General features: G+C 48.2%; 1 protein-coding gene across 1 annotated transcript in view; it reads left to right on the top strand.

Moving 5' to 3' along the window:
* Positions 1-20,751, top strand: part of LOC129384650 (sperm-specific sodium:proton exchanger-like) — a 28,447-nt gene extending 7,696 nt beyond the window's left edge. The window contains exons 5-13 of the mRNA XM_055070242.2: positions 3,378-3,581; positions 5,233-5,445; positions 6,276-6,413; positions 6,977-7,102; positions 7,231-7,326; positions 7,988-8,167; positions 13,427-13,564; positions 17,057-17,254; positions 20,143-20,751. Coding sequence (XP_054926217.1) covers positions 3,378-3,581; positions 5,233-5,445; positions 6,276-6,413; positions 6,977-7,102; positions 7,231-7,326; positions 7,988-8,167; positions 13,427-13,564; positions 17,057-17,254; positions 20,143-20,316 — 1,467 coding nt within the window. The 3' untranslated portion in view covers positions 20,317-20,751. The remainder of the gene's footprint in view (positions 1-3,377; positions 3,582-5,232; positions 5,446-6,275; positions 6,414-6,976; positions 7,103-7,230; positions 7,327-7,987; positions 8,168-13,426; positions 13,565-17,056; positions 17,255-20,142) is intronic.
* The last annotated feature ends 6,187 nt before the right edge of the window (positions 20,752-26,938 follow it).

Here is a 26,938-nt window from a genome sequence, read left to right as displayed (position 1 = left end):
TCTTCTTCACTGTTTTTAGGCTTCCTCAGTTCCTGACAGCATGTTGAATTCCCTCCATATTATACTTCGTTATGTCAGCTGTCTTAAGCTTGTTGATTAACTTGGAAAGTTATGCCAGTTCTATTCCAGCTGTGCTTGCACAAGGTGAATATAATTCGTATATCAGCTATCACGCCCCATTTGCGTATTGTCACGCAGCGATGGACGATGCGGACACTACATGGCGTCGGTTGCAGGCGACAAAACGTGGACGAAAACACTTTGGTGATGTGTTCGCCTTTCTCGTTGTCCGAGGCGTCAGTAGCTTCCACAGAGCTGGGAGGAGCTTCTCATGCGGATTATTACTAGCGCATGCGCACTGGTTTGCAATATGTTAAATGTCACCTCTAGCCATTTAACACATCAAGTGCAGGCAGTGCACCAATCACAGACTCGAGTGAAGTAGAAAATAGAGTCAGCGCGAGAGTGAGGAAGACGGCGCAAAGAACGACGTGTCGCTACCTTGTAAACTTCGTTCATGTAGGGACCTTACGTTGTTTTATATGTGGGCGCCACCTGGCGTCGTAGCAGACGCGGGCGCTACGTACTATGTATCACGAAACAACAAGCCCAGTAGCAAGCCTTGATGAGTTCTGTATTTCGTCTCAGGCGCTGGCGGGTGTTCATTTGCTCCTGCGAAACTGCTTTCCTTAAAGAGCGCGCTTTATGAGTCGATTCGATAATGAGGCATTTGTTTCATCACTGTAATATTGAGTACTGTTGCTCGCACTACGCGAACTGTAATTGTAAGAAACACCGTGTCTTCACATTCATGTGCCATTCTCGAGTCTCGTCTCGTTGGCGCTGCATCAGTATTCCGAGACAGCATGCAGGCAAGCCTGCGTTGCAGCCTTCGTGGCACGCCAAGTGGTTTTTATATTATTAGCGCAGGTGGCTGGCAGATGAATAAAGTTTAGTAACACCATGTTTTATAAATTCGACCCCTGGTAAGATTGGTTTGAACAAAAGATAAATTGACTAAAAAAAACTACCATAAAAAAGGACGCATATTTGACAATGACTAGATAACACACCTGACTACACTTAGCATTCCCGTTTTTCGTTGATTTGTAACACGTGTATAAATTCAGCGTGGCTGAACACAAAGCCTGAAAAGACTGACGTTGCCTGTATCCTTCCTTGCCTATATTGTCAGAGTTGCTCTTTCTTAACGCTTTAAGGGCCCCGTGTTGCACAATATCCGGTGTCGGCGTCGGCGGCGTTGTCACTATGAGAAAAATCATCCGGAACCACACAGGCCTCCTGCGTGGCGCATAGGCGTTACTGAAATAATTGAATATCTCTAAGTAAAATGCGTCAGCAAATTACTAAAGTACGACTTACACATGACATATAGAAATGATAGCGTCGTAGTGTAGTTTGAATATACGAGAAAACCTAATTCTGCTCCGCGGAAACTAAACACGAACCCCTTTTCTAGCTGCCGGTTGCGGTCTGTCTTTGTAGGAGCGGTGCGCCCCGGTCGGTTCCTTGCAACGCCTTCCAGATGGCGCTCCCGTCCGCGCAACCGCGGCAGCGGTGGCGCCTGCCGGGTGGGGGGGGAGGGGGGAGGAGAGCAATAAAAAACCCAGAAAAGTCGCCTTCGTGCATAGCGTTCGCTGCCAACTTTCCAGCAGAACATCACCGTTACATAAGCGTGAAAAGCAGCTGCTAGTCGGAGATCCTTGAATGCTATCACGTTCCACTCTTAAAGGCGAAGCTTAAAGGGACCCTGAAACGACTTTGACGATTTTCTACAAACGTACTGAGTCGTTACAGTAGGTCCTTCTGAACAAAAATTGACGCATCTAAGTGCTCCGCGTAAAGCGTGTAATTTATTATAAGGTTTTAAAAATGTACATCGCTGTCGATCGCGGCGCACTGCTCGGCGGAATTTTAAGCCGCCCCTACCCATATGAAGTAAATCGCCCATTTGACGTCATGTGGGCGAGCTATCCGATTGGCTGCCCAGGGTGCGTCATCCATAATTTTTCCACCTTTATGGTGAACAAATGATGTTCGTAATAGTTGGAATGTTAGTCAATTTGTTTCTATAAAGAGAAAGTAACAGAAAGAGAATCCGGAAGAAAATTTCTCACTACTCTTAAGCACATCCGGCACACAGCGAGTGTCGTCTGCTTGTGTTACAACGTGTTCCACTTTGACGAGAGGTCCGCGGTCGGAGTAGGTCTCAGTCTTTTCGCGAGCACTATGATTCAACTTTGTTGCGTTGTGGACTGCAAACGTAGCGAGTGGCAATACGTCAAGGTGCGACATCGTGTCCCTCTGCAAGACAGCAGACGAGCGGACTGGCTGCAGCGCATCGAACTGCCGCTATCCGATCGGCGACAGGATTTGCGCGTTTCTGGCCATCACTTTACACCGGAAGATTATAATGTAATAGCGTTTCGCGAGTGCGGTATTAGGGCAAACGCAAGTGCAAGGGGACAGGGCCTGGCGCAAACGTGAAGGGTCTGCACGGTGCAGCCACATGGTGGCACAGAGCTCAACCACACACAGTAGCAGTAACGAAATGTATTCTTCTTTGCTGCTGGCGTAAATTTTACGCAGGAGTGTAACCCTTAAGACGTTGTTTTTGTAAATGTTTAAAATGTTTTACAATTGGTTAGAGCAATATTAGCTCTTTGTTTGGCTGGTTGAAAGCGTTTTACATCTGGTTAGAGCAATATTAGCTCTTTGTTTGGATGGTTAAGCTCTGCGCCAACGGGTGGCTGGGCCGTGGAGACCGATCAGGCAGCTCACGTACGCCTACGATAAGGTTCCTTCATCAGCTTGAGTTTATGTATTCACCGTTCCGTCGAAACGTTCTGCTAGTGTGTGATTACCGGAATACACGTTCGGCACTACGACAGAATGCTCGCAACGCACGCTGCTTCGATAGCTCTCGTTTGGGGTCGACTGCCAAGCAGCTAGCGGAGAGTTTGGAGAGGCTTCGCGCGCTCGCTCCTAGAGAACCGGAAGTCGACGACACGACGTGCCATCATGACGCAGAGCCAGTGAATGCGGAGCTAAGCCCCGATCACTCGGCGAACGAGTTGAGAAGAAAATGCATGACTATGGAGGAGGGTAACTTGTAGTCGTCTGTAGCTCTCTTAATATGAGACGTTTCACACAAATTGTGGTGCGAATGATTAACTTTAGCTGCACCCTACGCGTCTACAAAGTTTGTCCGAACCATCTCAGGGGGCCTTTAAGCCTCCTCCAATTTTCTTCTTGCTGCAAGTGACCTGGCAAAAGTCTCATCACGGCAGCGATAACATGTGCTTAGGCGAACGTCGTTATATTTACCCAAATAATCTGCCCGTGGCGTTTCGCAGCTGTCGGCGTACGGCCAGAAGGTCGTCAACTTGGATAACTACAACAAGCTGGACCTGATTCTAATGGCGTCGTGCATGGCGGTGCTCTTTGTGCATGTGCTCGTGCATGTGGTCGGTCTGGGCGTGAGGCACGAGCAGATGCTCTGCATCCTCTTCATCGTGGTCATCTCCGCCCGCTTCACGCACGCCATCAAATACGTCGAGGTACGTGTGCACGGACGGAACATGGCCTCAGAGACACGCGCCACAACAACACATTGCCACATTCGGACAGGTTGCCGAATGTGGTGGGGTTGTACTATTGAACTACGAGGGCGAACCAGAAAGCATTTGCCGCTACTTCTTTTAGCCAAATTACGGCTGTAAATGCGAAGTTAGCGTATCGATTCCCAGCGGTGGACCTTTCTTGGACCGGCCCGGCCTTATCTGTGGGTAGCTCCGCGGCACGGCTCTGCTATCCGTTGTTGAAGATGGCACTTGTGCTTGCCGCGTCCACCGCGTACAAGCAACGAAGTGTGATTCGTTTTCTGTGGAGCAAGGGACGATCGAAATTCACAGGGAAATGCAGCCCACGTATGATGAAAGGTGTCTCGCTTTGAAAGTGTGAGGGTCGCGTTGTGAGTTCGCAAAAGGCCGAGAATACCGACGGTGGTTCCGCAGTCAGCCAGACGAATCCTACCACAGGGGCATCAAAAACTTAGTGCTGCGATGGGTCAAACGTTTGAACCGGTGCGATGACTTTGTGGAAAAATGGAGTAAGGTGCGTAGAATAGTACGTATGTTTGTAAGTGCCTGTATATGCCATATTTTGGCTAATAAAGAAATAGGGCCATAGACTTTCTGATTCACCCTCGTACTTCACCACTGAAGCACGCAGTTGAAATAGCGGTCAGACACGCTTCTATACTTTGAAGCTAGAAATACACGGCGTTTTATAAGCAACAAAAAGTTATGACAAATAAAACGATTCGTTACATTGATTTCAATACCTTTAAGCTCTCTACATGGAGGTTCATATCTGCAAGTGCACGCCACACAGAGACAAGAACATGTGCGGAGCGCGTCCGTTTGCGCATTACCAGTTCTCCTAATTGATATAAAAGAAATGCCCTACAGCAACGAAATGTAAATATTGCCCGAATTGTGATTGGTAGTTCTCTTTCAAGGAACAGCGCAGAAGCTACACCATCGCATCAACTGTTCACGCTGAAAGCATCGTGGATGATTGGCGTGGCAAAAATAAAGAAAAGATAAACATAAAATTTTCCTACAATATATTGGCGGACTGTTTGTGCATAGGCTGCCAAAATAAAATAATTTCAATGTTCAGTGCACTGAACATTGAAGGATCTGCACTGAGCACCCTTTTTGAGTATGCCGCTCTTACCAGCGCAAGAACAGCTAGAGTTTCGACGATAAACCGTATTATTACCGCACATTGGTTGCTTAACCATGCACCCAAACTTAATACCCACCTACGAAGCCACTCTGAGAATTTTGGCATACGCACCCATTGAAGCCCGTGCGTACACACACACACACACACACACGCACACGCACACACACAGAGAGAGAGAGAGAGAGAGAGAGAGATTATGGGATTACAGTTACAGGTCCGTGCAGACGGCGACAAAATTTATGACGTGCTGACGAGCTGTTTCGGAAATTTCAAGGCCACCCGTCTTTCTTTTCTTTTGTTTCATCTTTTCTGGCTTACCTAGCAGCGTCTCGCTGCAAGGACGGCTTATTATTTTTTCTTTTGTATTGTAGAAGGGTAACTTATACTAACGCAGCTTAAGTAATTTTTCGTTTTAGTGTCCCATCAAAGCAAAGTGTGCTTGCAAATGCGTCGCAGCTGCTTCTGGTCCAGTGTGCGGAGCGGATCCACAGGGCGCTGGACACTGTCATCTACTCGGCGTACGAAGCGGGCCACGCCATCGTCATCGGCGAGGAGGAGGTCCAGAGGAACGTCTGGAAGTTCGTCGAGTCGGCCGACATTGCCATGGAGATCCGCGGCCGCGCCACTCTCAACCGGCTGCTCGTCCTCCAGAAGCTCGCGGAGGTGCAGGTGGGCTGTGTTACTCGCTCGCAACCTGGAGCAGGGGCCGCACAAGGGCGACACTCGTGTGTTCGTGACACAATTAAGGAGCGCACCCGAGCAACCTAATTGCACCCCGAGGACATTTTCGCGATGTACAGTGATCAGCGATTCGAACGCAACATCCTGTGCGCGTGGCTGCCGGGGTTGTTCGCACCACTGGGGGACGCTAAGGCTCACAGAGCTGATGCTCCATTGTGGTATAAAGAACACCATACGTCGCTACCAGGCTGAGCCTGCTCTTGTTAACCGACATTTGAATGAGTTGCATGAAAGTTCTCATCAGTGAAGAAGAGGCACCCGCTGTGGTTGCGGGATCGAATCCTGGCCACGGCGGCCGCATTCCGATGGGGGCGGAATGCGAAAACACCCGTGTACTTAGATTTAGGTGCACGTTAAAGAACTCCAGGTGTTCCAAATTTCCGGAGTCCCCCACTACGGCGTGCCTCATAATCAGAAAGTAGTTTTGGCACGTAACACCCCATACTTTTTTTTTAAGGAGAAGAGGATCCGAGGGTCTCGATTTTGTAAGTGGATCCCAATCATAGAGTCACTCGTTTTTTAAATTTTTTTTCTTTTATTCCAGTGTATAAATGTTAAGCTAAAAAGAAGTGAAAGTAAACGAAAAGGCATGCCCAAGTGGGAGCTGAACTCGCAAACTTTCCATTACGCGTGCGTTGCTCTACCAGTTGATGCTACGGCGGTGGCTGTTACGGCGTCTGACCCTTGGAGTGCTAGCCTTGGAGTCTTATCAGCGACACGCGTGTTCACACGAGATGCGGTTTAAACTCCTCCTGCAGTCTCGCTTCCCGGGAATAATGGTTTCGTTCCGGAGCCGCCAGGCCAGCGCCACCATCCTGAACGACCTGACCAAGCAGATCAACGAGATGCAGTGCGACGGCGTTGTCGATTCCGAAGACTACAAGTGGCTGCGCTTGGTAAGGCGACCAACGGAGTCGTGTGGTTGAGCCTAGCTCCCCGTGTAAAGCAACTTTCGACCAACGTGACTCGTGAGCACGGGTTTATAAAACCTTGCACCTACTGGGAAGAACGAAAATACTCCTGCAAGAGGCTCCCTTGGCAGCTCAATGCGCTTAGTACCACACTTCCTAGTACACTCAGTGCACCTACACATGCACTTTGCGCTGGAGATGTTAAGGACGCACAAATAATTTAATCAAATTACTATATTCCTGCTCAAAACTCTCCTCGATTTCCCCTGTGCCTCCAACAAATTTGTGCCGGCAGTCCTGTAGGCTATGGGTTCAAACAAGGTTCTCTGCATTCCTCGTAATTGTAATGAATAACTATAAAATTAAATCCAAGTTGTAATGTGAACCCAGTTGCGTTACTGCATAGGAGGCGTGAATTTTCCTTGTACGCATAAGAAAGGTTCTAATAATTAGAACAATTTCTTTAACGCGACGTTGCTGTTCGATAATGTCGACGAGACGATAACCCAATGCTCAAGCGTTTTCCACCTCCTCCATCTTTCACGCAGGCTGTCAAGGACCGGCGCATGTACATCCTGTCCGAGGCATGTAGCTTGCCCACCAGCTACAAACCGATCGCCATGCTCCGGGTCATTCCGTGGATCAACTCGGACAGCATTCGGCAATTTCTAGCGGTGAGTAAACGCGGCTAGGCTGTGGCATTTGTTTTAAATAAACTCTACACCAAGAGACCGAGGTCTGTCCGTTCTCAGTGCTTTCGCAATTACGCTCAAATTTCCTGTTCACAACCTTTGTCCTTTAGATCAAGATCAAACCGGTGTCCTTTGCTCCAACCGAAGTCATCGTGGAGAGGAAGGAAGAGAATGATATCATACTGACCTATTCAGGCATATTGAAGGTATGCATGAATCGTGAGCTGTAAATGCATGGTGGCACCAATCTTATATTGACAAAGGGCGATGCAGCGTCGAGAATATTTTCTTACGACAAAAAGAAAATGAACTATCGATCGGTAAACTGCGAAAAATCGGAGACGTTTCTTGCGCCTTGAGCGTAGTGAAACAAAAGTGAAGGTGTGCTGATACGCCTAGAAACTATGTCACATAATGGTTGCTTGCACAGGGCGCAGTTTCATAGTACTTCCGAGGGCGTACGATATGAACAATCAGTTGCTTTCTTTACAGACGCTTTTTTCCCCCCACAAGGGCACATGGACGCATCCGAACTATGTACGTTATGCTGCTGGAACGCATAATCTTTTCTGCAGTATACTATTGAAAAGGGGTTTAAGCGCTTGCTTGCAGCACCATGCAACGTGCATTACCTACTTCCTGTTTGCATCAGACATACATTTTTTTACGTGTATCGACCGCCCTTGAGAATTTCACACTGTATTAGACGGAACACACTTCGTAAATATACAGCTGTTGCTGAGTTTTAAGAAAACCACGAGCACAGGCTCCCTGCCTGCGCGCTAGTTCCCCAATTAAACCCGTCGCGCTCTGTGGATATCACCGCGATCGTCACGATAGAGGCCTATGGATCGGTTATCTCTGCAGATAGAGGGCGAGTACGAGGAGGTTGGCGACGGGGCGCTGCCCAACTCGGCGTCGACGCTGTTCTTCTTCAACGAGGGCTACTTCGTCGACTACGTGCCCGCGCCTGCATGCATCGGCGACCTCGGCCTCGTCACCGAAGAGCCTTCGATCACGCGAGTCGTTGCCGAGACGCAGGTCAACGTAAGCACGCGCTCTCTTCCTCTTCAATAGTTGGTTTTGTGCGTGGTGTGTACGGGGTGGTTAGCTTACACGCGACTCGCTTTGAAGGTCGGAGAGGCGGAGAGGGGCGCGTGAGTGCCGCTGCAAATCGGTCCCAAACTTTCTTGGCAGCTGGACACGCCGAACGCAACTTGTGCTCTCATAGTGGAACCCAGTTCTCGCATTGTAAGCGAGCCACGACTCGAAGCTGGGCCTACACGCCGCTGAGTCGAGTGCAGCGCTGCCCTTCGGCTAAAAAGGACGCTGCGCTTCTCAAGAATTTCCATGGAGTGTCGGTGAAGCGTAGTAAGCACTTCTGTCGAGGGGCGGCGTCTCCGTCTGCTTCATTAGTAGTGAGAAAGTGAAAGAAACAGAGATGTCGAATTGGGTGCAATGAACGGAAAGAAAAAAGACCATGGAGATTTACAAGAATGGGAAGAAAGAAGTGAAAACACAGGTTTAAGTATTGGTGCAAATAGAGCAGGGAAGAGATTGCTACCACCGGATCCGTTGCAGGCATAGGTAGCGGTACCAGATAGAGAGGCTTTGAGGAAGAGAAAGAAAATATTAGGGCGATGCATAAAAAAATGGCTAGTATGAAAGGTGTCTATAGCATACCTGATTAGCTCAAGCAGGCTAGATGACTATTTGTTACCGCCCCCTTTCATGGCTGATGCCCATAAATCCTCCTCCTCACCAGTTGAGGCGAGACGCAGTGTTGAGTGGAGGAACGTTCTCGTACACGGGGGTTCATCACTAGGCGTTTTGCTTGGTTGGTGTTGTACAGTGAGCTAACAGTGTAAGGGTGGGGGGCGTAAGGTCCCTGGACAAAACCATGGAAGGACTTTGACAAAACTTAAAGGTAGCGACATTCCTCCTCGCCCGGCCTCTCCTTCAGCTGGCCTTCTCGCAGCTCGCTCTTTCTCTCGCGTAGCTCGCCCTCGCAGTTGGGCCGTTCGCTCGCAAGCCACCCATAGAGTTACACGAGGGGAGACATCAAAAATTATTGTGGGGTGTTTGCGCATGAATTTTTACCGCAGTTAAGACTTGACTATTGTGTGCTCTACTAGCAGCGATGATGGGACGCTATGAAACTGCCCAAAGCAGATGTCTTTTGTGCTTTCTCAGCGCGTAACTGCACGCTTTCTAGCTTCGGTTTGGCTGCCAGCTTCCAGTTAGAAGAAGGCTCTTGAGCCTAGTTTGGTGGACAAATTCCTTTTAATGTAGAGTGCTAGCACAAAAATCAGAATTCTGTCTCGCCAATAATGTATACTAAATGCCAGAGCTTTGTTTGAGTGTTATGTTGTCCACTGCCATGCATTGCACTCGTAGGCAAGAACACTATCGCGGCTTTGCACAGATCAATCCGCTTCGCGAGTCATTTCTATTGCATTGATCTAATTCTTTATTTGGCTTTCTAAAGACCCTTGCCCATCGTGAAAGGGCGGTGATGAACGTTTCGCTGGTACACGCCAAAGGTACAGGTGTGCAGCACTATGTAACTACCGATTCAACGACTTGGATCCGTTTGCGCTGCTCGAAGTGCGTACGTGTGTACGTGCGTGTACCCAATCGATTGCTGTGTGTGCAGCTTGCGCAGCTTCATAATTTAATCATCTTAGTACCACGATGACCGAACGCAAGGCGCGTGACCTATGCGCCTGAATAACGCGAGCGTCATATATCTACAAACGTGCGCGATCAACGCGGAGCATCTCAGCTATTCTCGTCGGTTCGTCATGACGCTGCCATGTCTTTACGGTAGTGAAACTGGTCCTACGCTTTTATGACAAACTGGTGCCATTGGTTTTCAAGCGCAACCATCACAGTGAAACCTGTACTTGATTTCTTAACAAAGCGTATGCAGGGACGAAAGTTACTCAGAGAAATGGTTTCCATCAATGAGCACTTCCCCCTTCACGCAGTTCCAAGTCAATATGAGCCGACAAACTCGTGCACCACTTTATCCTGCCGAGGCGGCGAAGCGGAGAAAGCCTACTCACAATAGTCAATCATTTGCGCTGGTAGTGAACAGCTTGTCCCCTCACAATATACTTGCAGAGCCTAGCAAAAGCATGGGCTGACAAAGCTACGCACTACAAAAGTACTACAACAAAAACACGTGTTACGTTTCTAGCACGATATATGACAAAACACAGCCTACGTACTCCATAGGTTCTTACACGTGTTGACGATAGCACGATCAGGAAAACAAATCTAAACGAGCACCGGGAGTAGCACCCGTGCATACGTTTACCCATGCCTGAGCTCCGTAACCCGTCAACAAGGCAAAAAAAGCTCCGTTCGTACACGTTTGCACCTCCAGTGCTCTTAAAAGTAATCCCTAACGTAAAACAAACAAAAACTGAGTTCTTCAAAAGTCGACGGCCCACTGTCATGGTGGCGAGTACGCCGAGACGCGAAAATAAAGGAAAAATAGAGAAAAGGGCGCGGGAAATACCACGTGATGGCGCTCAATCAAGAGTCGCAGACCTCCTGCCTCCTCTCAGGCTCCTCGCAGCAGCGGCGGCGACAAAATACAAGTATGTCGCTACCTCTAAGTTTTATTCAGGGACCTTAGGGAGGCACACCTGGGAACGCCGTGATGGTGAAAGCTTGATCTACGGCGGAATAATGTAGGCATCCACATTCAGCGAGATATTTATGATGCACTATACATGGGTGGCGTGTATGGCCCTCTCTCTCCGCTCGAGCACACACATATGCATGGTCAGCAATATCTCGCCACTTTTTCAGGCGAACCTTGTATTGCCTCACTCGTGTCGGCGTCGGTGTCGCCGTACGGAAAAATCTAAGCCGCGAGAAAATAAAAATTGCTTGTCGGGCTGCGGAGTCGAGCCACTGACCTCGCGGTGACGAGACCACCACGCTAACCCATTCAGCCACTGTCGGTTCGTCAAACGTCACCTTTAAAGTGGGGTTTTATACGCACGAAGAAGTAGACGCAGCGCAGGGCGCGAGCCAATCACAGGCCTCCCCTCCCTTCGGAGGAGGGAAAGGATGTTATCGCGTGTTCGCTCGCCTCGCGCCCGCCGTCTTCCGTCTATTCAGGCCCGGCAGCCAGATGGGGAGGCCGCGCTTGATTCGTTCTGCCGAAGAGCAGGCTGCGTTGAAGGAACGGGAGCGGGCACGCGTCGTGCGTTCTGCCGAAGAACAGGCGGCGCTGGATGAACGCCGCCGGGAACTCGCTCGAGAAAGGGCTCGTTGTCGACGTGCGCACCTCACCGTGAGGGAGCGCGAAGTCGAAGCGTTATGACAACGTCTCGAGCTTGGCTTGCACCCCTCTTCACAGTAGTAAAAGGGTGGTGATTTTTTTTCTAATGTGCATACCTTTTTTGTAAATTCATATTGCAGATCATAAATAGGCCATTTTGCAAAATAGATAGCACGTCGTAAAGCTTTTCTAGCATCTAACTGTGCAAGAATAACCGCCGCTTACGAGCTGTGCCTGCCACTCCATACTGAAGGATTTAGGATCACGCATTTTAGAGCAGGCAAATGTGGATTGGCTATAACACCACGTTTTGAGCCATGGGGTTGCGCTTTGAAGCAAATACAACCAGAATATAGACACTATGGAGCGAAAGAAAGATTTATCTTCGTTACCTGCCGGCATGCTATGGGTGTTAGAAAAGTATTGCCCACTTCATGGGTCATTCGTTGCACACGCCGTATCCGTATAAGCGCGTCATAACTATCGATACCTCAGCAAGCGATGGGGCTATTGAGAGACTGTTGCCATATCTTATATTGCGCTCTGCCCGCGCTAAACTTAGAGATGTATACCTGCCAACCTGAGTACTTCGTTGATGGGGAGCTGAACCACGCAGAAAAAGGGGGAAGGGGGGGGGGGCAGGCGACGTCAAAAAAAAAAAAATTCTACCATGTTTCCTGCACTGCAGCAACGTATATGAATGGCGGCCAGTAGAGTTACTAGACGTCTCGGGGCTCGTACTGTGACCCGAAACGGCGCGTGCCTGCGTGTATAATTAAAGAACATGCACTATGTCGCAAAACATTGGCAGCTTGACACACTTTAATATTCGTCATCGCACAGCAACACTGTATGACGGAGAAGCTAACTTAAGAAAATCGGTCATAATGCAACACATAGACCTTTGTGTCACGCGAATTCCTTCGCGCCTATCACGATCATAAACGAAGTAAGGGCTACGCTGCCTACACACAAAAGGCTTGGTCTTAAAGCGTACTTCGTCTAGCTATCAAGCGCGTACTGGTAATCACGATGTGGCTGGGCTGCATGACGCGTTTTGTTTTGTTTTTCTCGCGGTGGGATTGGGTCAGTTTTTTGGGAGGTTTAGGACCGTGTTCGTACAATTGACAGGACTGGTAAGAATTCGGGAGTCCCTGGACAAATCGGGAGAGTTGGCAGGTATGGCCCGGACATGTCACTTGATGTCGAGACCGAAGTAAAAAAACAAGATATTGATTTACAACACCAAGGAGGAAAATTACTCGCACGCTAAGGTTGGAATGAGTTCGTTCTTGTCTAACGTCACCTTTGTTACTCACCAAGTAAACTTTCTTTATTAGTAATTTTTCTTTACCTGCGTCCGAGCAGCGTGCTTAGAATAAGCTACGTAACTTTGCTTGATGTACCGTGTTTTGAAGTTTGTAAACGATTACATAGAAGTTTACAGAAGTTAGCTTCGTGAGAAACTTCTCTAGCACAAGCAAAACGAGAAAGTGTTAAATGAGAACTGAGTAATGGGGAATGATTAGAAGGCGGGTACAGTTCACTGCAACGCCCTAGCTGGTTAACTTGCTCGGCCCAATACCATTTATCAGCTATCAGTATCCAACTACCAGGCTAGATGACATTAACAAAGTACCAGCTTACACATTAAACAGAACAATCAGGGTTGTTTTTATTTCCAAGTATTTAATTCTGGCCTAAAATATACAATACGAAGGGTTTTGTGCATAAGGTAATAACTAGCAACATGACATACATTAACCAGCAGAATTTCAAGCACACATTAGCGCTCCCCCTTTCTCTCCCCACAGAAAAAAAAGAAAGGAAAGGAAAAAAGAACGTTCCCATTGATGCACTCATGAACCTAATAATTGCATTGCAGCTTGTAAACCTCCCTCACTCCTGTAGCGCCCCTCGTAATCTTGAGTGTCGCGAGCCCCATAAAGACAACGTTCACGAAACATCCCATAATTTTCAACCCGCTCTTTTTTTCTTTATTTCAGGCCTATATGATACCAAGAGAGCGAGTGATTGAAGCTATAGGAATCTTCACAAACGCACCGAGTTTTCTTTACGACATCTGGGCGTACATTGCGAGAAATATAGGACTCTTGGTTCTTCAAACGCATCCCAAGTACCAGGCAAGTGGGATACCGCAACATTATTATTGAGACGTATTCTTTGAAGAACAGTGTTATCCGGAGTGGAATTGTGTTATCCGGCAAAAGATATGCCCTATAATATAATACGTAGTTCTAGCGCAGCTCGATGGACCCTTGGATGAGGCCACGCACCAAAGGATTTGGGGGGTGCTGGCTGTGACTGTAGCACCCGGGCAAGCACTCTGTCCTACAAGTATACTATGTTTTCTGAGATAGAGAATCCTACATCGAAAGGGAAAATTCTCGACCACCCGAGTGTAGCACTGAGCTACGAAGGAAACCCACATGGGTTTCTCAGAAAGAAAGCGTCTCAGTTGAGGAAAAAATTTCGTCCTGCTCCCGGATTCTCTAGGAGAAACGCGTATCGGCTTTCTTTGTAGCTTCGTGATACATACAGGTGGGTGACCAATTTTCCCCTTCCGTGACATTTCCTCCGCCTTGCGAGATTTCGCAGATGATGATGATGACGATGATGATGATGATGATGATGATGATGATGATGAAAAACTTTATTTATCCCTCTTTAAAGGGAAGGGTGCAATGGAATAGAGGGTGGGGGAGGAACTACTTGAAGTAGGCCTCCTTTATCCTCTCAGCCCACTCCAGGATGGCCTCCTGAAGATCGGGCCTGGAGCTGCGCAAGGCAGCCTCCCATCTGCTCCTCACTAGATATTAATTGCCTGAGGAAAGGGGGAAGGGGGTGCTTAGGGCACCCCCACATGATGTGGTTTAAGTCTGCTTTGGGAGCGACACAGAATTTACAAGAGGGAGAAAGGTAAATGGCGGGATGAATGCGGTGGAGGAGATAAGGGGACGGAAAGGTGCCCGTCTGCAGCTGTCGCCACAGAACTTCACACCTACGCGGGGATTTGCCCATGAGTTGTGGAAAGGTTAAGCGGTCTAATCGGTAGTGTGTGCAGATGTCGTGGTAAGTAATAAGTCGATCCTGCACTGTAAACGGCGCCTCGTCCGTGGCGAGGTCCGACACATCTGATGCCTGAGGCCGGACTGTAAATCCTCGGGCACTGGCATGAGCCGCCTCGTTTCCGGCAAGGCCCGCATGCGCGGGAGTCCAGAGTAATGCCACAGCTTGATGGAGAGGATGGGCCAAGAGGAGAGAAAGGGCTGGCTTAGAGACCCTACCCGCTCCGAAGTTATGTATGGCTGCTTTGGAGTCTCTAACGATAACTGATGAATTTGGGATTGTGAGGGTCAGGGCTATGGCCGCTTCCTCCACCTCCTCCGAGGAAGACCCAGGAATGGAGGCGGCCGCAGCGACCTGGCCGTGAGAGTTAATGACTGATATTGCGTAATGATTTCTGTTCCCATAATCGGCGGCATCAGCATAGAGCACGTCTTTTGAGGTGGAGAATTGTTTTTGGAGAGCCTTTGCTCGCTGCCTCCTGCGCTGTTTGTGGTGCACAGGGTGCATGTTTTTAGGAGATGGGGGGGAGCAGAGGTTCTCGTGTATGTGATGTGGAATGGTGTATTTAGTCTGGATGATGGGTGCCGGAGTGATAGAAAGAGTTTGTAGAATGTGTCGACCTGTTGCGGTGTTAGAAAGTCTGCTATATTGGGATGTGAGGTGGGCTTCTGTGAGTTCAGTAAGTGTGTTGAAAGTTCCAGTAAGCATTAGCCTTTCAGTGGAGGTACGTATGGGGACCCCCAGAGCGAATTTATATATTTTGCGTAAAACAGTGTCGATCTCATCTGATTCTGATTTAAGGAAATGTAGATATGGTGTTGCGAATGTAATCTTACTGATAAAGAAGGCCTGGATCAAGCGGAGAATTTCGGCCTCCTTTAGTCCGCCATGTTTATTGGAGACTCGCCCTAGAAGGCGCAGGGTGTGATCGACTGTGGTGTGGAGTGTATGTAGGGTATATGTGTTGAGCCAGTTGCTTTGAATGTGTAAACCGAGCACCCGGAGCCTGTCCACTCTAGTAACGGGGATGTGATTTAGGATGGCCTGTATACTAGACGTGTTTTCCGGCCCCCCGGTGTAATGGCAGAAGTAGCAGCTCGGATTTTTGAGGGGAGCAAGTGAGATTCATAGCCCCGGCATGAGCCACGACGGCGTCGGCTGCGGCCTGTAGAGTGTCTTGAATCTCTCCATCGGAGCCGCCAGTCGTCCAAAGAGTGATGTCATCGGCGTAGAGTGAAAACTTGAGATCGGGAATAGACCGCAATGCTTGCGCCATCGGCATCATAGAAAGATTGAAAAGAAAAGGCGACAGCACTGAGTCTTGGGGCGTGCCGTAGCTACCTAAAGCGTACGAAAGGGATTGCTCTGTGCCTATGTGTATCGTTGCGGTACGGTTAGATAAGAAGGTACATATCTAGTCATATGTCTTTCCGCCAACCCCAATGAGATTAAGCTCTCTGAGGATGGCGGAATGTGAAACGTTATTAAAGGCTCCATGGAGGTCCAGACTGAGAATTGCTTGCGTATCTAGACTGCTATTGGGTGTAATGATGTCATGCTTCATTCGAAGCATGATATCTTGGCATGAGAGAGATTTTCGAAAACCTACCATTTCTGATGGATAAAGATTGTTGTCTTGCATGTATTTACTGAGTCGGTTGAGGATGACGTATTCGAGTGTTTTACCTAGACAAGAGGTTAGTGATATAGGCCTGAGATTAGAAGTGTTGAGTGGTTTGTTTGGCTTTGGGATAAAAATTACCCTGGCACCTTTCCACGAAGTAGACAGAGTGCCAGTGTCAAAGCAATGATTGAAGTACGCCGTGATGGCTGTGACAGAGTTTTCGTCTAGATTGCGGAGTATTTTATTGTTAATAAGGTCGGGGCCTGGTGATGACATTTCGCAGAAGTGATTTGTCAGAACCTACTATAGGAGCTATGCAGTCATCGGATGCCGTCTATGCCTATCCCCCGTATAGATAATGACAGAAAGTTCAGGAGCATATAATGGATTTACAATATTGCTCGGACTGAAGCCCTACCAGCCCAGGCCAGAACATTTGCTTCCTTATTTCCAGTAGCTGGAATCGTGCCGCCCAAACTTAGCAGTGCAGAATAGCACTCATGAAATGAAGGACACAGCTTCTTGTAGAATGACTGGTCGCCTTCTTTCATTGCGACTACTGCCGGTTTATCTAAGAAACCAGGAATTGCTTAAATTCCCGATTAAGCTTAAAGTGTATGTGTTATCATCATCATCATGTGTGTGACCTTAACCTTCATCACGCCTGTGCGCGCATCATCAAAGTGGACTGTGTCGAGGGTCCTTCGCCGCGTCTCTCGGGCTCAATAAAAGTCAGCCCTTACTGTGACGTCACAAGATATATATTACTATTCGGACGGCACGGTTCACACTTGAAAAACGCTTCAGAACTCGACTGTGCCTCCCGTCTCCCGGTGTTTTTATGCTATTTTATAACGATTTGAAGCCGTTGCGTCACGGTTACTGCGCAACGCATTTAGTTCACTTACTTCGACTTGCACAGACATGGCCGCTTGAGAAGATCCAGCGCCGCTTGGACTCGTTCCTGATGCCCAACCTGGAGATAGCGACCAAGTTCATACTGACGCCCGACATCCACGACGCCATTCTGATCCAGGGCGTCGCTATCGATAGCGAGACGCAGGAGTACCTGGTCGGACCCATGTACGTGCCTCGCACCACTCGCAGGCTCAGCTTCCCTGTAAGTCATTCACCGCTGTCGTGTATGTTTGAACGCACGCACACTGGACTATTGTACTGCACTATTCAACCAGCCGAACGCGTTCTTGTACGAAGATTTAAGTGTACAGTTCTGGTGGTGCCCTGGTGAATGCACTTATAGCCGTACCGAAATCATGCTGTCGGCCGGACACTGTTGCTGCTGTAAAAAAAAAAAAAAAAAAAAAAAGAACCCTAATCAAAAAGTCCGGATGCAATCAGCAAACAGGTGACGTAAGCGCTATTACTTTTACACCTTGTTAGTTTCTACAGGGTGCAAGTGATAAAAGCGTGAAAACATGAGCCACGCATGTGTCAGAATGGTCATGTACGCAAAATCGTCGTGGAATGAAATGCCCGCATATGTTCGCCTCCTTTTTCCACTCGTGCGGCGGTGTAAATGGCTGTCATTTTGGAGTTGAGATAATCTAGCTGTGCCGCGGTTCCTAAAATCTTACGAGATTCCTGCAAAGATTACTACAGGGGAACTCTGGCGCTAGTTTCTAAGGGAGCTGTAAGCATATATCGCTTTAGCCTGCATGGGAATGATGGTTAGTAAACGTATTTGTGCAGTCTTCGTCCTACTGGCTTCGCATGGCATTGTGGCTTTGCAACTGGGCAAGCGGATCATATCCGACAAAATATCCTATTAAAAATGCAACACCTCACAGTGCTTATGCATGTGCGCAGAGTCAAATCGCCTTCTGCGTTTACACACACAGAAAAAGGGGGGATTGCTTCGAGATTTCGAGCAATAAAGGCCAGATAAAGCAGAGTAAACAAAGCCACATGTACGCTGGGAGCAACAAACCCGAACATGAGACAAATTCATGTACTATGCATCATTCCCATGGTTGATGAACGATGATGATGATAATGATGATGATGAATATTATTATTATTTATTGGCATTCTCTTTGAAACGGGACGCTAGCAAATATTAACGTAGACTGCATAAGTTAATCAGGTATGCTATACATGATTTTCAGTGTAGCATTTTGTCTAGGTCGCATTAATCTTTTTTTTTCTATTCCTTAAAGCTTGTACATCTAGCTGGTACCGGTACTTAAGCCTATAACAGATACGGTACTATCAAATCTCTTTCCGATTTTTTTGCAAAAATAATTTAAACTTCTCTTGTTTATCTCGACTGCTCACTGGCTAATGCTTCCATCTACTTTAATTCAGTGGTGCTGGAAAGTGTACGTTAACTACGGGTCTCGCTGGGTGAAACCCTTCACATTCCATTCGGATGTGCTGAGTTGTACCCCAATTTTTGCTGTAGCAGACACGTGTCTTATATTATTGCGAACGCAAGCTTCGTTAGATTTTTGTCCTTGGGCAACCAGCTCGGGCCTTTAATAACAAGACATTGTCGTTTGTGTTATCGTACGGTATGGAACTCTGTGTCTAAAATAACCCATTCATTTATTAATAATGTTCGCCTGTTATGTTATGTGTATCAATGCGCTTCTGAAGAAAGATGCAGTTTTGCCCGGAAGGCGATGCATCGATTACGATAGCAAATTAGCAGACAGCCATACGAAGTAAGGATAGTACTTTTATCGGCCGTATCTACTTGTAAACATTCGCTTGCTAACTAAATTAATAATAAGCATGATGTCAGCGCACACAGCAAACATGAACACATCGCACTCAATGACTGCAGACATTCGCTGTCAAAACGCTGGCGTGAGGAAATGCGGCAGCAGCAGCGAGCGAAAGCACATTCATACTGTCTATCGCCTCAACGCAAAGCGATCGCCGAGGACACACAGCACGCACAAAGCTACGGGCTGCCGACATACTTCGGAATTGGAATGTCGAAAATAACGAAGAAAATGGAAATGAAGGTGGACGAAAAGATAACTTGTCTCCGGTGGTAGCCGAACCCTACAAGCTCCCCATTACACGTGCACGGCACTACCAATCGTGCTACGGCGATGCACTCATCCGCAGTTGCGATCTTGCCATTAATAAGCAATGGCGTTCGACCATTTTTGCAGTGCCCCATTAGTGTCCAAATTTACGCCTCAGCGATGACTCTCTCTGCACCCATGGTAACAGAAGCTAATCTCGAAGACCATGTTTTATGCTTAGTGCAACCGCCGGAAGCGATGGGGGAGCCGGAAGAACGTTGTATAGACACAATGTTTTGAACACCACTTATTACAGAATTTTAGGGGGGGGGGGCGAAAGTTTGGGGCCCCAAAAGTTTGGGGCTCCAAAGAGCTTTGCGGGTGTTAACGTTGGGTCAACCAAGAGTGAAGATGTTTAGAATAGGGCTTAGTGTTCGCGCATAGCGTCTTGCGCTTGCAGCGCCACTACGGCGTCAAAGAAAAGCTATTATAAATAATTAAATAAAATATACTATTTTAAGATAAGAAGAGTAATTTCTACATTCGTGTTTCCGCGTTTAATTACAATTTATAGGTTATTCTATTAGCAGCAAGCAATTACTTGCGCTTAGTTTTGAGTAACCAATTTTGCGTGCCTTCAAAGCTAAGCTAAGCCGTGTTAGGCCTACGAGCCAATAAATCGAGACTCGAATTCGGAATCAGCGGCGTCTAATGAATCAATCTTCATAACGCATGCTAGTTGAAAGAAAACGATAACCGCAGTTACTTCTAGCTTGCGAACTTCAAGCGTTACCACGTACGAATCAAGCCCAGTTTGGTGATAGGTTAGAGCCGTCGCTTCGATGGGTGCCGCCATGCGATGGGTGCCGCCAGACGCAAAACCCAAACGCAGTTTGCGTCTCGCGCAAATGCAGTGGCTTCGACGCTATTTCTTCGGGGCCCCAAACGTTTGGGGCCTCGAAAACTCTCTGTTAACTGCGCTATACGCACTAAACTGTGGATCGCTTTGCAGGGAATCTTTCACCACCGGGTGAGGCCAGTGGTGATAGTGATGGCCGACAAGCGCTATCGCTTGCCAGCCGAGATTGACTGGTTGCAGCCCACCGAAGGCGGTGATAAAAACTACGACGAATACATGAACCAGGAGTTCGGACAGGAGCAGATGTACATCCAGGAGGACTACTGACCTGTACTGACCTGCTCCGGATGGTTCGCCCGTTAGAAGCCGGCGTCATCTGCGCCTTCGTGAAGCGCCTGTAAATAACGTTCAGCGAAAATGTACACCGCGGAAATTCGCGAAACGAAACGTCGGCGGTTACCCCAGAGTGCGCATTTTGTGTGTGTGTGTGTGTGTGTGCGCGCGCGCGCGATGATTTTCACAAGCCAAATGAAAGCGAGTCAGTGAACTCGAGGGCTTGAAACTTAATTCGTTTTTCACTGTTTATTTCTGGTGGTCATTGCGCTTCGAGTTCTATTTGATTGTATTCGACGATCGGTTATCTATATAGCGAGAAAGCACGACGGTATACGTTCATCAAGCACGCCGTGAGGCACTCGTTGGAGTGAGTAGTGGAACGCGTTCAGCAAAATGTGTCGAAATAAAGCCGAAGTGTACCTGAAACGATTGTTGTGCGCTTATGACGTTTTCTAAACGAAACCTGTCGGATTTGGCTGACCGCCGCTGTTAACCTGCTGGATTGCCCAGTAGCTTACACACGGGACAGCACTCGCGTCGGCGCTCACTTATAGCCCCATCTGTACAGTCCCTGTAAATACCCCGCTGGCCGGCTTGCTTCCTTACGGATTGTGCAGTGAAAATGACCAAGGCTATAGGTAAGTTCTCAGTGCAACAAATTCATGCCTTCAAGCGCACAATTCTTTAAAGTTTCTTGCCGTGGTCTCTTGGGTCTGCTCAGTCTGTCTTGCCGAGTAAACTGGTTTATCACGGGGAGGGCTGGACGGTGGTCGAAAAGTGGACTGATCCTGCGAAGGCTGTGTAGTCCGAGGTCGCGTGGACCACGTGGTTCGCGCGGTACAGGGCAGAGTGGGCGGGGGGGGGCGCGGAAAGGGGTTTCCGCGTCTTTCCGATTTGCCAGACTGGCACGTCATCGCTTCGTCGCAGAAGTTGCGTTGCAGTAGATAAAAACGCGTTGCAGAATACTAAATTTATAACATTTATTTAACCTCTTCTAAGCGCTTAGCTCGGAGCGGACTTGCAGTGGTTGCACGCGTATGTCGTCCATCAGCAAAAGTCGCCGTTTCGCTCGAAAGGCGAAGCATCGATTGCGATAGCAAACTACGAGTAACAAATACGAAGGAACGATAGTAAATTTGTCGGCCGAGTAAACTTTTAAACATTCGCTTGCTAATTAAATCAAAAAGCGTGGTGTCGCGCGCGCACAAGCGAATAACATCTCGCTCGATGACCGCAGAAACTTGTCGTCAAAACGCTGAAGCGCGAAAGCAGCAGCGACGAAAACGCGGCGCGCACGAAGCTTTCAGCACTCTGCGCGCACTCTGTTCCATCCCAGAAGGCTTTCAAAAATAGAGCGCGCACGGCCGTGTCGTACCCAGCAGCCGCCGGAGTACAACGCCACCTCCCCCCCCCCCCCCCATGCCTTGCGCGCGACGAAAGACGGCGCGCTTCATTCCCGATTTCCTCCCTGGCGCGCGCGAGATTGAGCCGCCATCGTCGCCTCGCCCTCGCAAGTTTTCACTCGCGCAGACAACACACGGCGCGCGGTGACGATGTCATCGCCCTTGGACTTTGTACTGAACATCACGATGACGCCGACCGCAGCGGCAGAAATTTGTCTGGAGTGTCCATATAATAATAAAAGGTGCTGTAATGTAAAGGAACAGCGTCACATGTTTGTGCGTGGCGTTTGGGGCTGTTTGAATGCATCACATTTCTTGAAACTTGCTAACCGCACACTTTGGCTTTCTTAGAACACAATGTAGTCCAACTTTTTTTGGTGGAAAATTGACTAGGTCTGAGCAGACTGCGTCAAAATCTGTGACGTCGCGGTGGGGTGGGGTGGGAACTTCAAGGCAGCGCGTCCACTCCCCTCTCGTTCTGGCGTCTTTCCTGGCTTGCAAATGGTAACTGTTTTTTTTTTGTATTGGGTAAAGGTGGTGTACACGTACTATTGAAGCTCAAGTAACGTTTATCTTAAGAAGGTAGAACTTCAGATATAAATAACAGCCCGCCACCAGGCCGTTCCCATAACCGTGGTCGCTGATGCTGGTACGAACCCTATCTCTCCTTTCACATCCCCCTATACCTCTAAAATCCCACACATCCTCTATCAATAAATTTTCCTTTCCTTTCAAAATGTAAATCTCTTATCAATTTTGTTATTTAAAAAGAAAAAAATTTATATGGCACTCTGCCATTTTCTTTTTGACTTTCCCTTTTGACTTTCCCTTTCCACCTGCGATACATTAGTGGTGCTGGTCTAGGCATCTCCCGTTTTAGCCTCTCTCGCTTTCTGTCCGATTCTTCAAGATTATTTTGGCTGGAAGAGGACAGCCAATTAGGGGACCCTCTTTAAACGTAAACTCAAGGAACCAGGGAGATGAGTACCGTTTATCAAGAGCTCCATTTACTGAGAGACATTGCAGAGAGCATTTCAAGAATACAAAACCAATTAACCGTGAGGATGGTTTTCCGTTTAAGCTGCATTTCCGTTAAAGCGATTTCTGTTTATTGAGATTCCACTGATTACTGGAGGAAATGGAAGCACCTTTTTTTTTTTATTACAGCGCAGAAACCTCTGCTCCATCGCGACGAGACCGCACTGCAGGAGCGCGTCATAATTCTGACGGACTCTCAGACGGCCTGCCAAAAATTTTCCAAGGCCAAAATTTCCAGGGCCGCACATCCCTTTCTGACTGGGGCGCACCAGCTCCCGTCATACATACAGTATGGACTCAGGAGCTTGAGTCCTCAGGCACACGCCTACGCACGAGCGCATGCCTACCCGGAGCCGCGAGAGGGTCACGCCGAGCAGTTCCACCCCGAGCCCATGCCATTAACCTACACGCAGACCCTACAACGCTATCTCCTTTCACGAAGAACACTACCGCCGCCTCATAATACTCAGACGTGAGACGAAACCGTCGCAGGTGAATTTACCGGGGACACAGCCTCCACTTTTGAAAGCCGGCACTTTCCGCCGCACGCCGGAAAGTCCAACAAAACTACAGCTCAAGACAAATTTCCGTTATACAGTGTCCAAGTGAGGGAAAACACGGGGAATGGGGGAGATGGAAATTCAAGACGCCGAGCGAATCGAGAACAAGGTAAAAACGGGAGCCAGCGTTACGACAAGGGGACTTGTGTTTTTCAAGGCCTTGAAAAAGACAAGTCCACTTGAGGTAACGTTGGCTCCCGCTGTCTCGTTTTGCTTAGCGCACGTCCAGGTAAGTAATCATTTTTCTCTACTACGCATTCCTTGCTTGGGCAGCGAGGATCGCCTTTGTTCTTCTTCGGGACGCGCTATAGCGGACGGCGTTCGGGATTCGTCATACACACTCGCACTGCGGAGAAGGCGTGGCGCTGGGGCAGTTCCCGCCCTAACAAATTTCCGCTTGCGCTCCTTCATCGTGCCCAGTTGTTTCTTTTTCTTTTTTTGACACCACCTAGCTGTATTTGGAAACACAAGCACCTTGCTGTTTTAATCTGCGGGCGAGGGGAGAAGTCCAGATGAAGTACATTATAATCAGCCGCGCCCAAATATCGGGGGGCCTTATACGACATGAAGTCGTTCGATTATCAAACGCTAGATCTATTTAATCCCTGTCCACAGACAGCCTACATAGCGTCGCAGTCTCAGTATCTTATCGCCATCAGAAATCCAATTAAACCTCTTAGAGGTACAACTGTCGAAATTCATCGTGTAATCACGGCTTATCGTAGATATGCTCGTGAAAATGACCTTGGTCGAACGTGCAGAGCCATTTCAGTACCAAAAGAACACCGAATTGAATTTTTTCTAAAGGGATGTGTCACTTCTGACTTCGACAATTTCATTTTCAGCCTCTTGCTAAATAAGAGCTGCACTATTGTTTCTCGGACGGAAAAAAAAATCGGCAGATGTTTCGTATTTGTGTGCTCTTAGAACAGTTACCCAATAGCCGCTTTCTCCCAATTTTTATGCGTTATGCACGACATTTAGTTGTTTTCTCCCGGTGCCTTTGGTAAAATATACGGGGCACAGTGTTTATTTCAACTACGAAGCAATGTTCTGAGTGACGAGCGATAAACGTTTATTCTGTGTAGGTTCATCAGAGTCTTTATAAAAAGTTGCTAATTGAAGCATTCCAGGGTGTCATACTGCTGCTAGTCGGAATGTTTCGCAGACTCCTAAAACAGCTGCATGATATACAGACTTGAAATTCAATGATTGTAGGAAAATTTATTAGCGCAATGCGTTGCGAAACTTTCTCTTTCCTGCTTTAAATGCGAGTGTTGTAGATAATTACTGAATTATTTTTCCGTGTGTCTTCGTGCGTCATACAATGTGCGTACTTTGTGTCCCCGGTGTCCTCGGTGAGTCAAACTGGACATCTTGTTTATATCTGGGGGATATTAGGGCATGGTATGGGCGCGACATGTGGGCAATGTTCCAAATGAGTGGGCGAAACGGGCTTTTTCCCATAGAATGCGCATGCAAGTGCATGGTCAAGAGCGTCATTAGTCCCACTTACGAGTGCTGTAAAACTTGGACGGCTGCGCTGGCACAATTAGAGCTACAATTGAGGTCAAATTTTGCGAACATAGGGGCAACAATACGCCAAGTTTATGTGCGATGGTAAATGCGTGTTGATCATAAATACATGGCAGCGTTAAAAAGAAACTGTAAGCAAGTGTTCGAAGGTATCACGCTGCTGCTATTAGCTAGGTCTCCCAATGGGAAAACTCTGCATTTCAGGTATTTTATACCTTGAAGGAGTTTAAGGAATTGAAGCAATTTTAAGTGGAATGTGTCGAGAAATTTTAATGCTTCTAATTCTTTAGAAGCGTTACCAATAATTATTCAACTTCATTTTGTTTTCATTTTTATTTTTTCCTGCGATATATATTAGGTTAGCCTGGTGTCCTCACTGAACTAAAGGAGGCAGCTGCTCTACGTTTGGAGACTCTAAGGACCAGGTAGTGGGTGATGTGTATATAGGTAAAGTGCAAAATACATGAGCCATTGGGGCTTTCGCAAAAAAATTATGCATGCAAGCAGTCTGGAGTGTTATGAACCTGTCTAAGGAGCGGCGAGGAATAAAACCCACTTACCTGGCCGAACTATAAACGCCACCAAGACCAAATTTAGCGAACATTGGTGGTACGCTATGGAAACTTTCTGTGCGAATAAGTGCGGTTGGATCAAACACAGTCATCGTAAAAAAAAAACCATTTTTATTGAAGCTTTGGAGCTTGTGATATGACCGCTTTTAGCTATGCTTCCGAGTGTCCCAACATAGCTGTTGGTTACAGCAGGTTTATATTTCGTGGAAAATGGGGGGGGGGGTCACTGCAAGTGCAATCCCCAACAAAATTTTTACGTTCCCAGTCCAGCTAGAAGCGTTCCAAATAGTTAGTGAGCTGCATAGGCTGCATAGGCGCGCGCTCACGCCACGCGCGCAAGCAATCAAAGCCGTTTCGCTTCCGTCGGGGAGAGAAAGGGCAGGAAAGGGTCCAGCGCGCCGCCGCCGGCTTGGTTTTTGTTCAGTTCAGTCTCGGGAAACGCATGGAACGGCCACGGGTTCCCTGCTGCGTTCCATCCTGCGTTCCATCATGCGTTCCATCATGCGTTTCCCTGAGAAAAGGGCAGCCTTCGACGAGCGGCGGCGAGAACTCACCCGTGAAAGGGCTCACCGCCGGCGCACCGATCCAGCCGTTAGAGCCGCTCGAGCCCCGGCAATCCGACAGCAACGAGAAGAAGATCTGGAGCTGAGGGAGCGGGACCCCGAAGCAATCCGGTACCGTCACCTGTGGGCTACTTAAGCGTGACGAAGGTCAGGTGCGCGAAGGACAAGCTTCGCTTACTCCCATTTTCCGGTAAGGGAAGGGTTGGCCATTTTTTTTCATACTGATTGTACAACCGGAAATACGGCCGATCATGCACACCGAACCGAAAGAATCATTAACGAAGTGTTTCTCGAAATAATCTCTAGCTCAGCAGTTAAGGTTGGTTGCTGACGTTTCGCTTCGGGGCATTGAGTGGTGCGCGGTCTCCCGTCGTCCAGTCGTTGCTGCAGTTACGCACTCCTTCTGAAAGGACAATGTAGTCGAGTCTTTTCGGCACGGAGACCCCGTCACTGTGATAACTTTTCTTCAGCGAGGATCCATTTTTGTGGCGTTCTTAGCGTCCCTTTGCACGCCGCAGCGACCTTGAAGAAGCCAACTCAAGTGAAGCAAGGGGAAGCGGACCAATCGCAGGCGCCGGCGCAAACCCTTCTCTCCCAGTGGTCCATTAATACCCTTATCACTTGTGCGCGCTCTACTCAGCTGTTGAGATGAGCAAAAGGGTGTCAAAGCAGACAATATTATACATGGACCCAGTGGCGTAGCAACAGGGGGGGCCGGGGGGCCGTGGGCCCCGGGTGCAAGGGGCCAGTCGGGGGGGGGGGGGTGTCATACGCCTGAAGACACCCCTCTTTCTGCCGGCTTGACTGGGCACAAATGGCAAAGAATGCTCCAGTATCCAGTAGCTCGAGCTCATGTACCCGACGCGTTGAGCCGCAGAATTGTCGGCTGCAGGTCTATCAACACCCCACGAAATAATTGCACGAATGTGCGGGCTAAAAAA

This window comes from Dermacentor andersoni, chromosome 5 (assembly GCF_023375885.2).
Source record: "Dermacentor andersoni chromosome 5, qqDerAnde1_hic_scaffold, whole genome shotgun sequence".
Taxonomy (NCBI): Eukaryota; Metazoa; Arthropoda; class Arachnida; order Ixodida; family Ixodidae; genus Dermacentor; species Dermacentor andersoni.
Note: the sequence above shows the minus strand (reverse complement) of the source record. Positions and strands in the feature narration are given on the sequence as shown.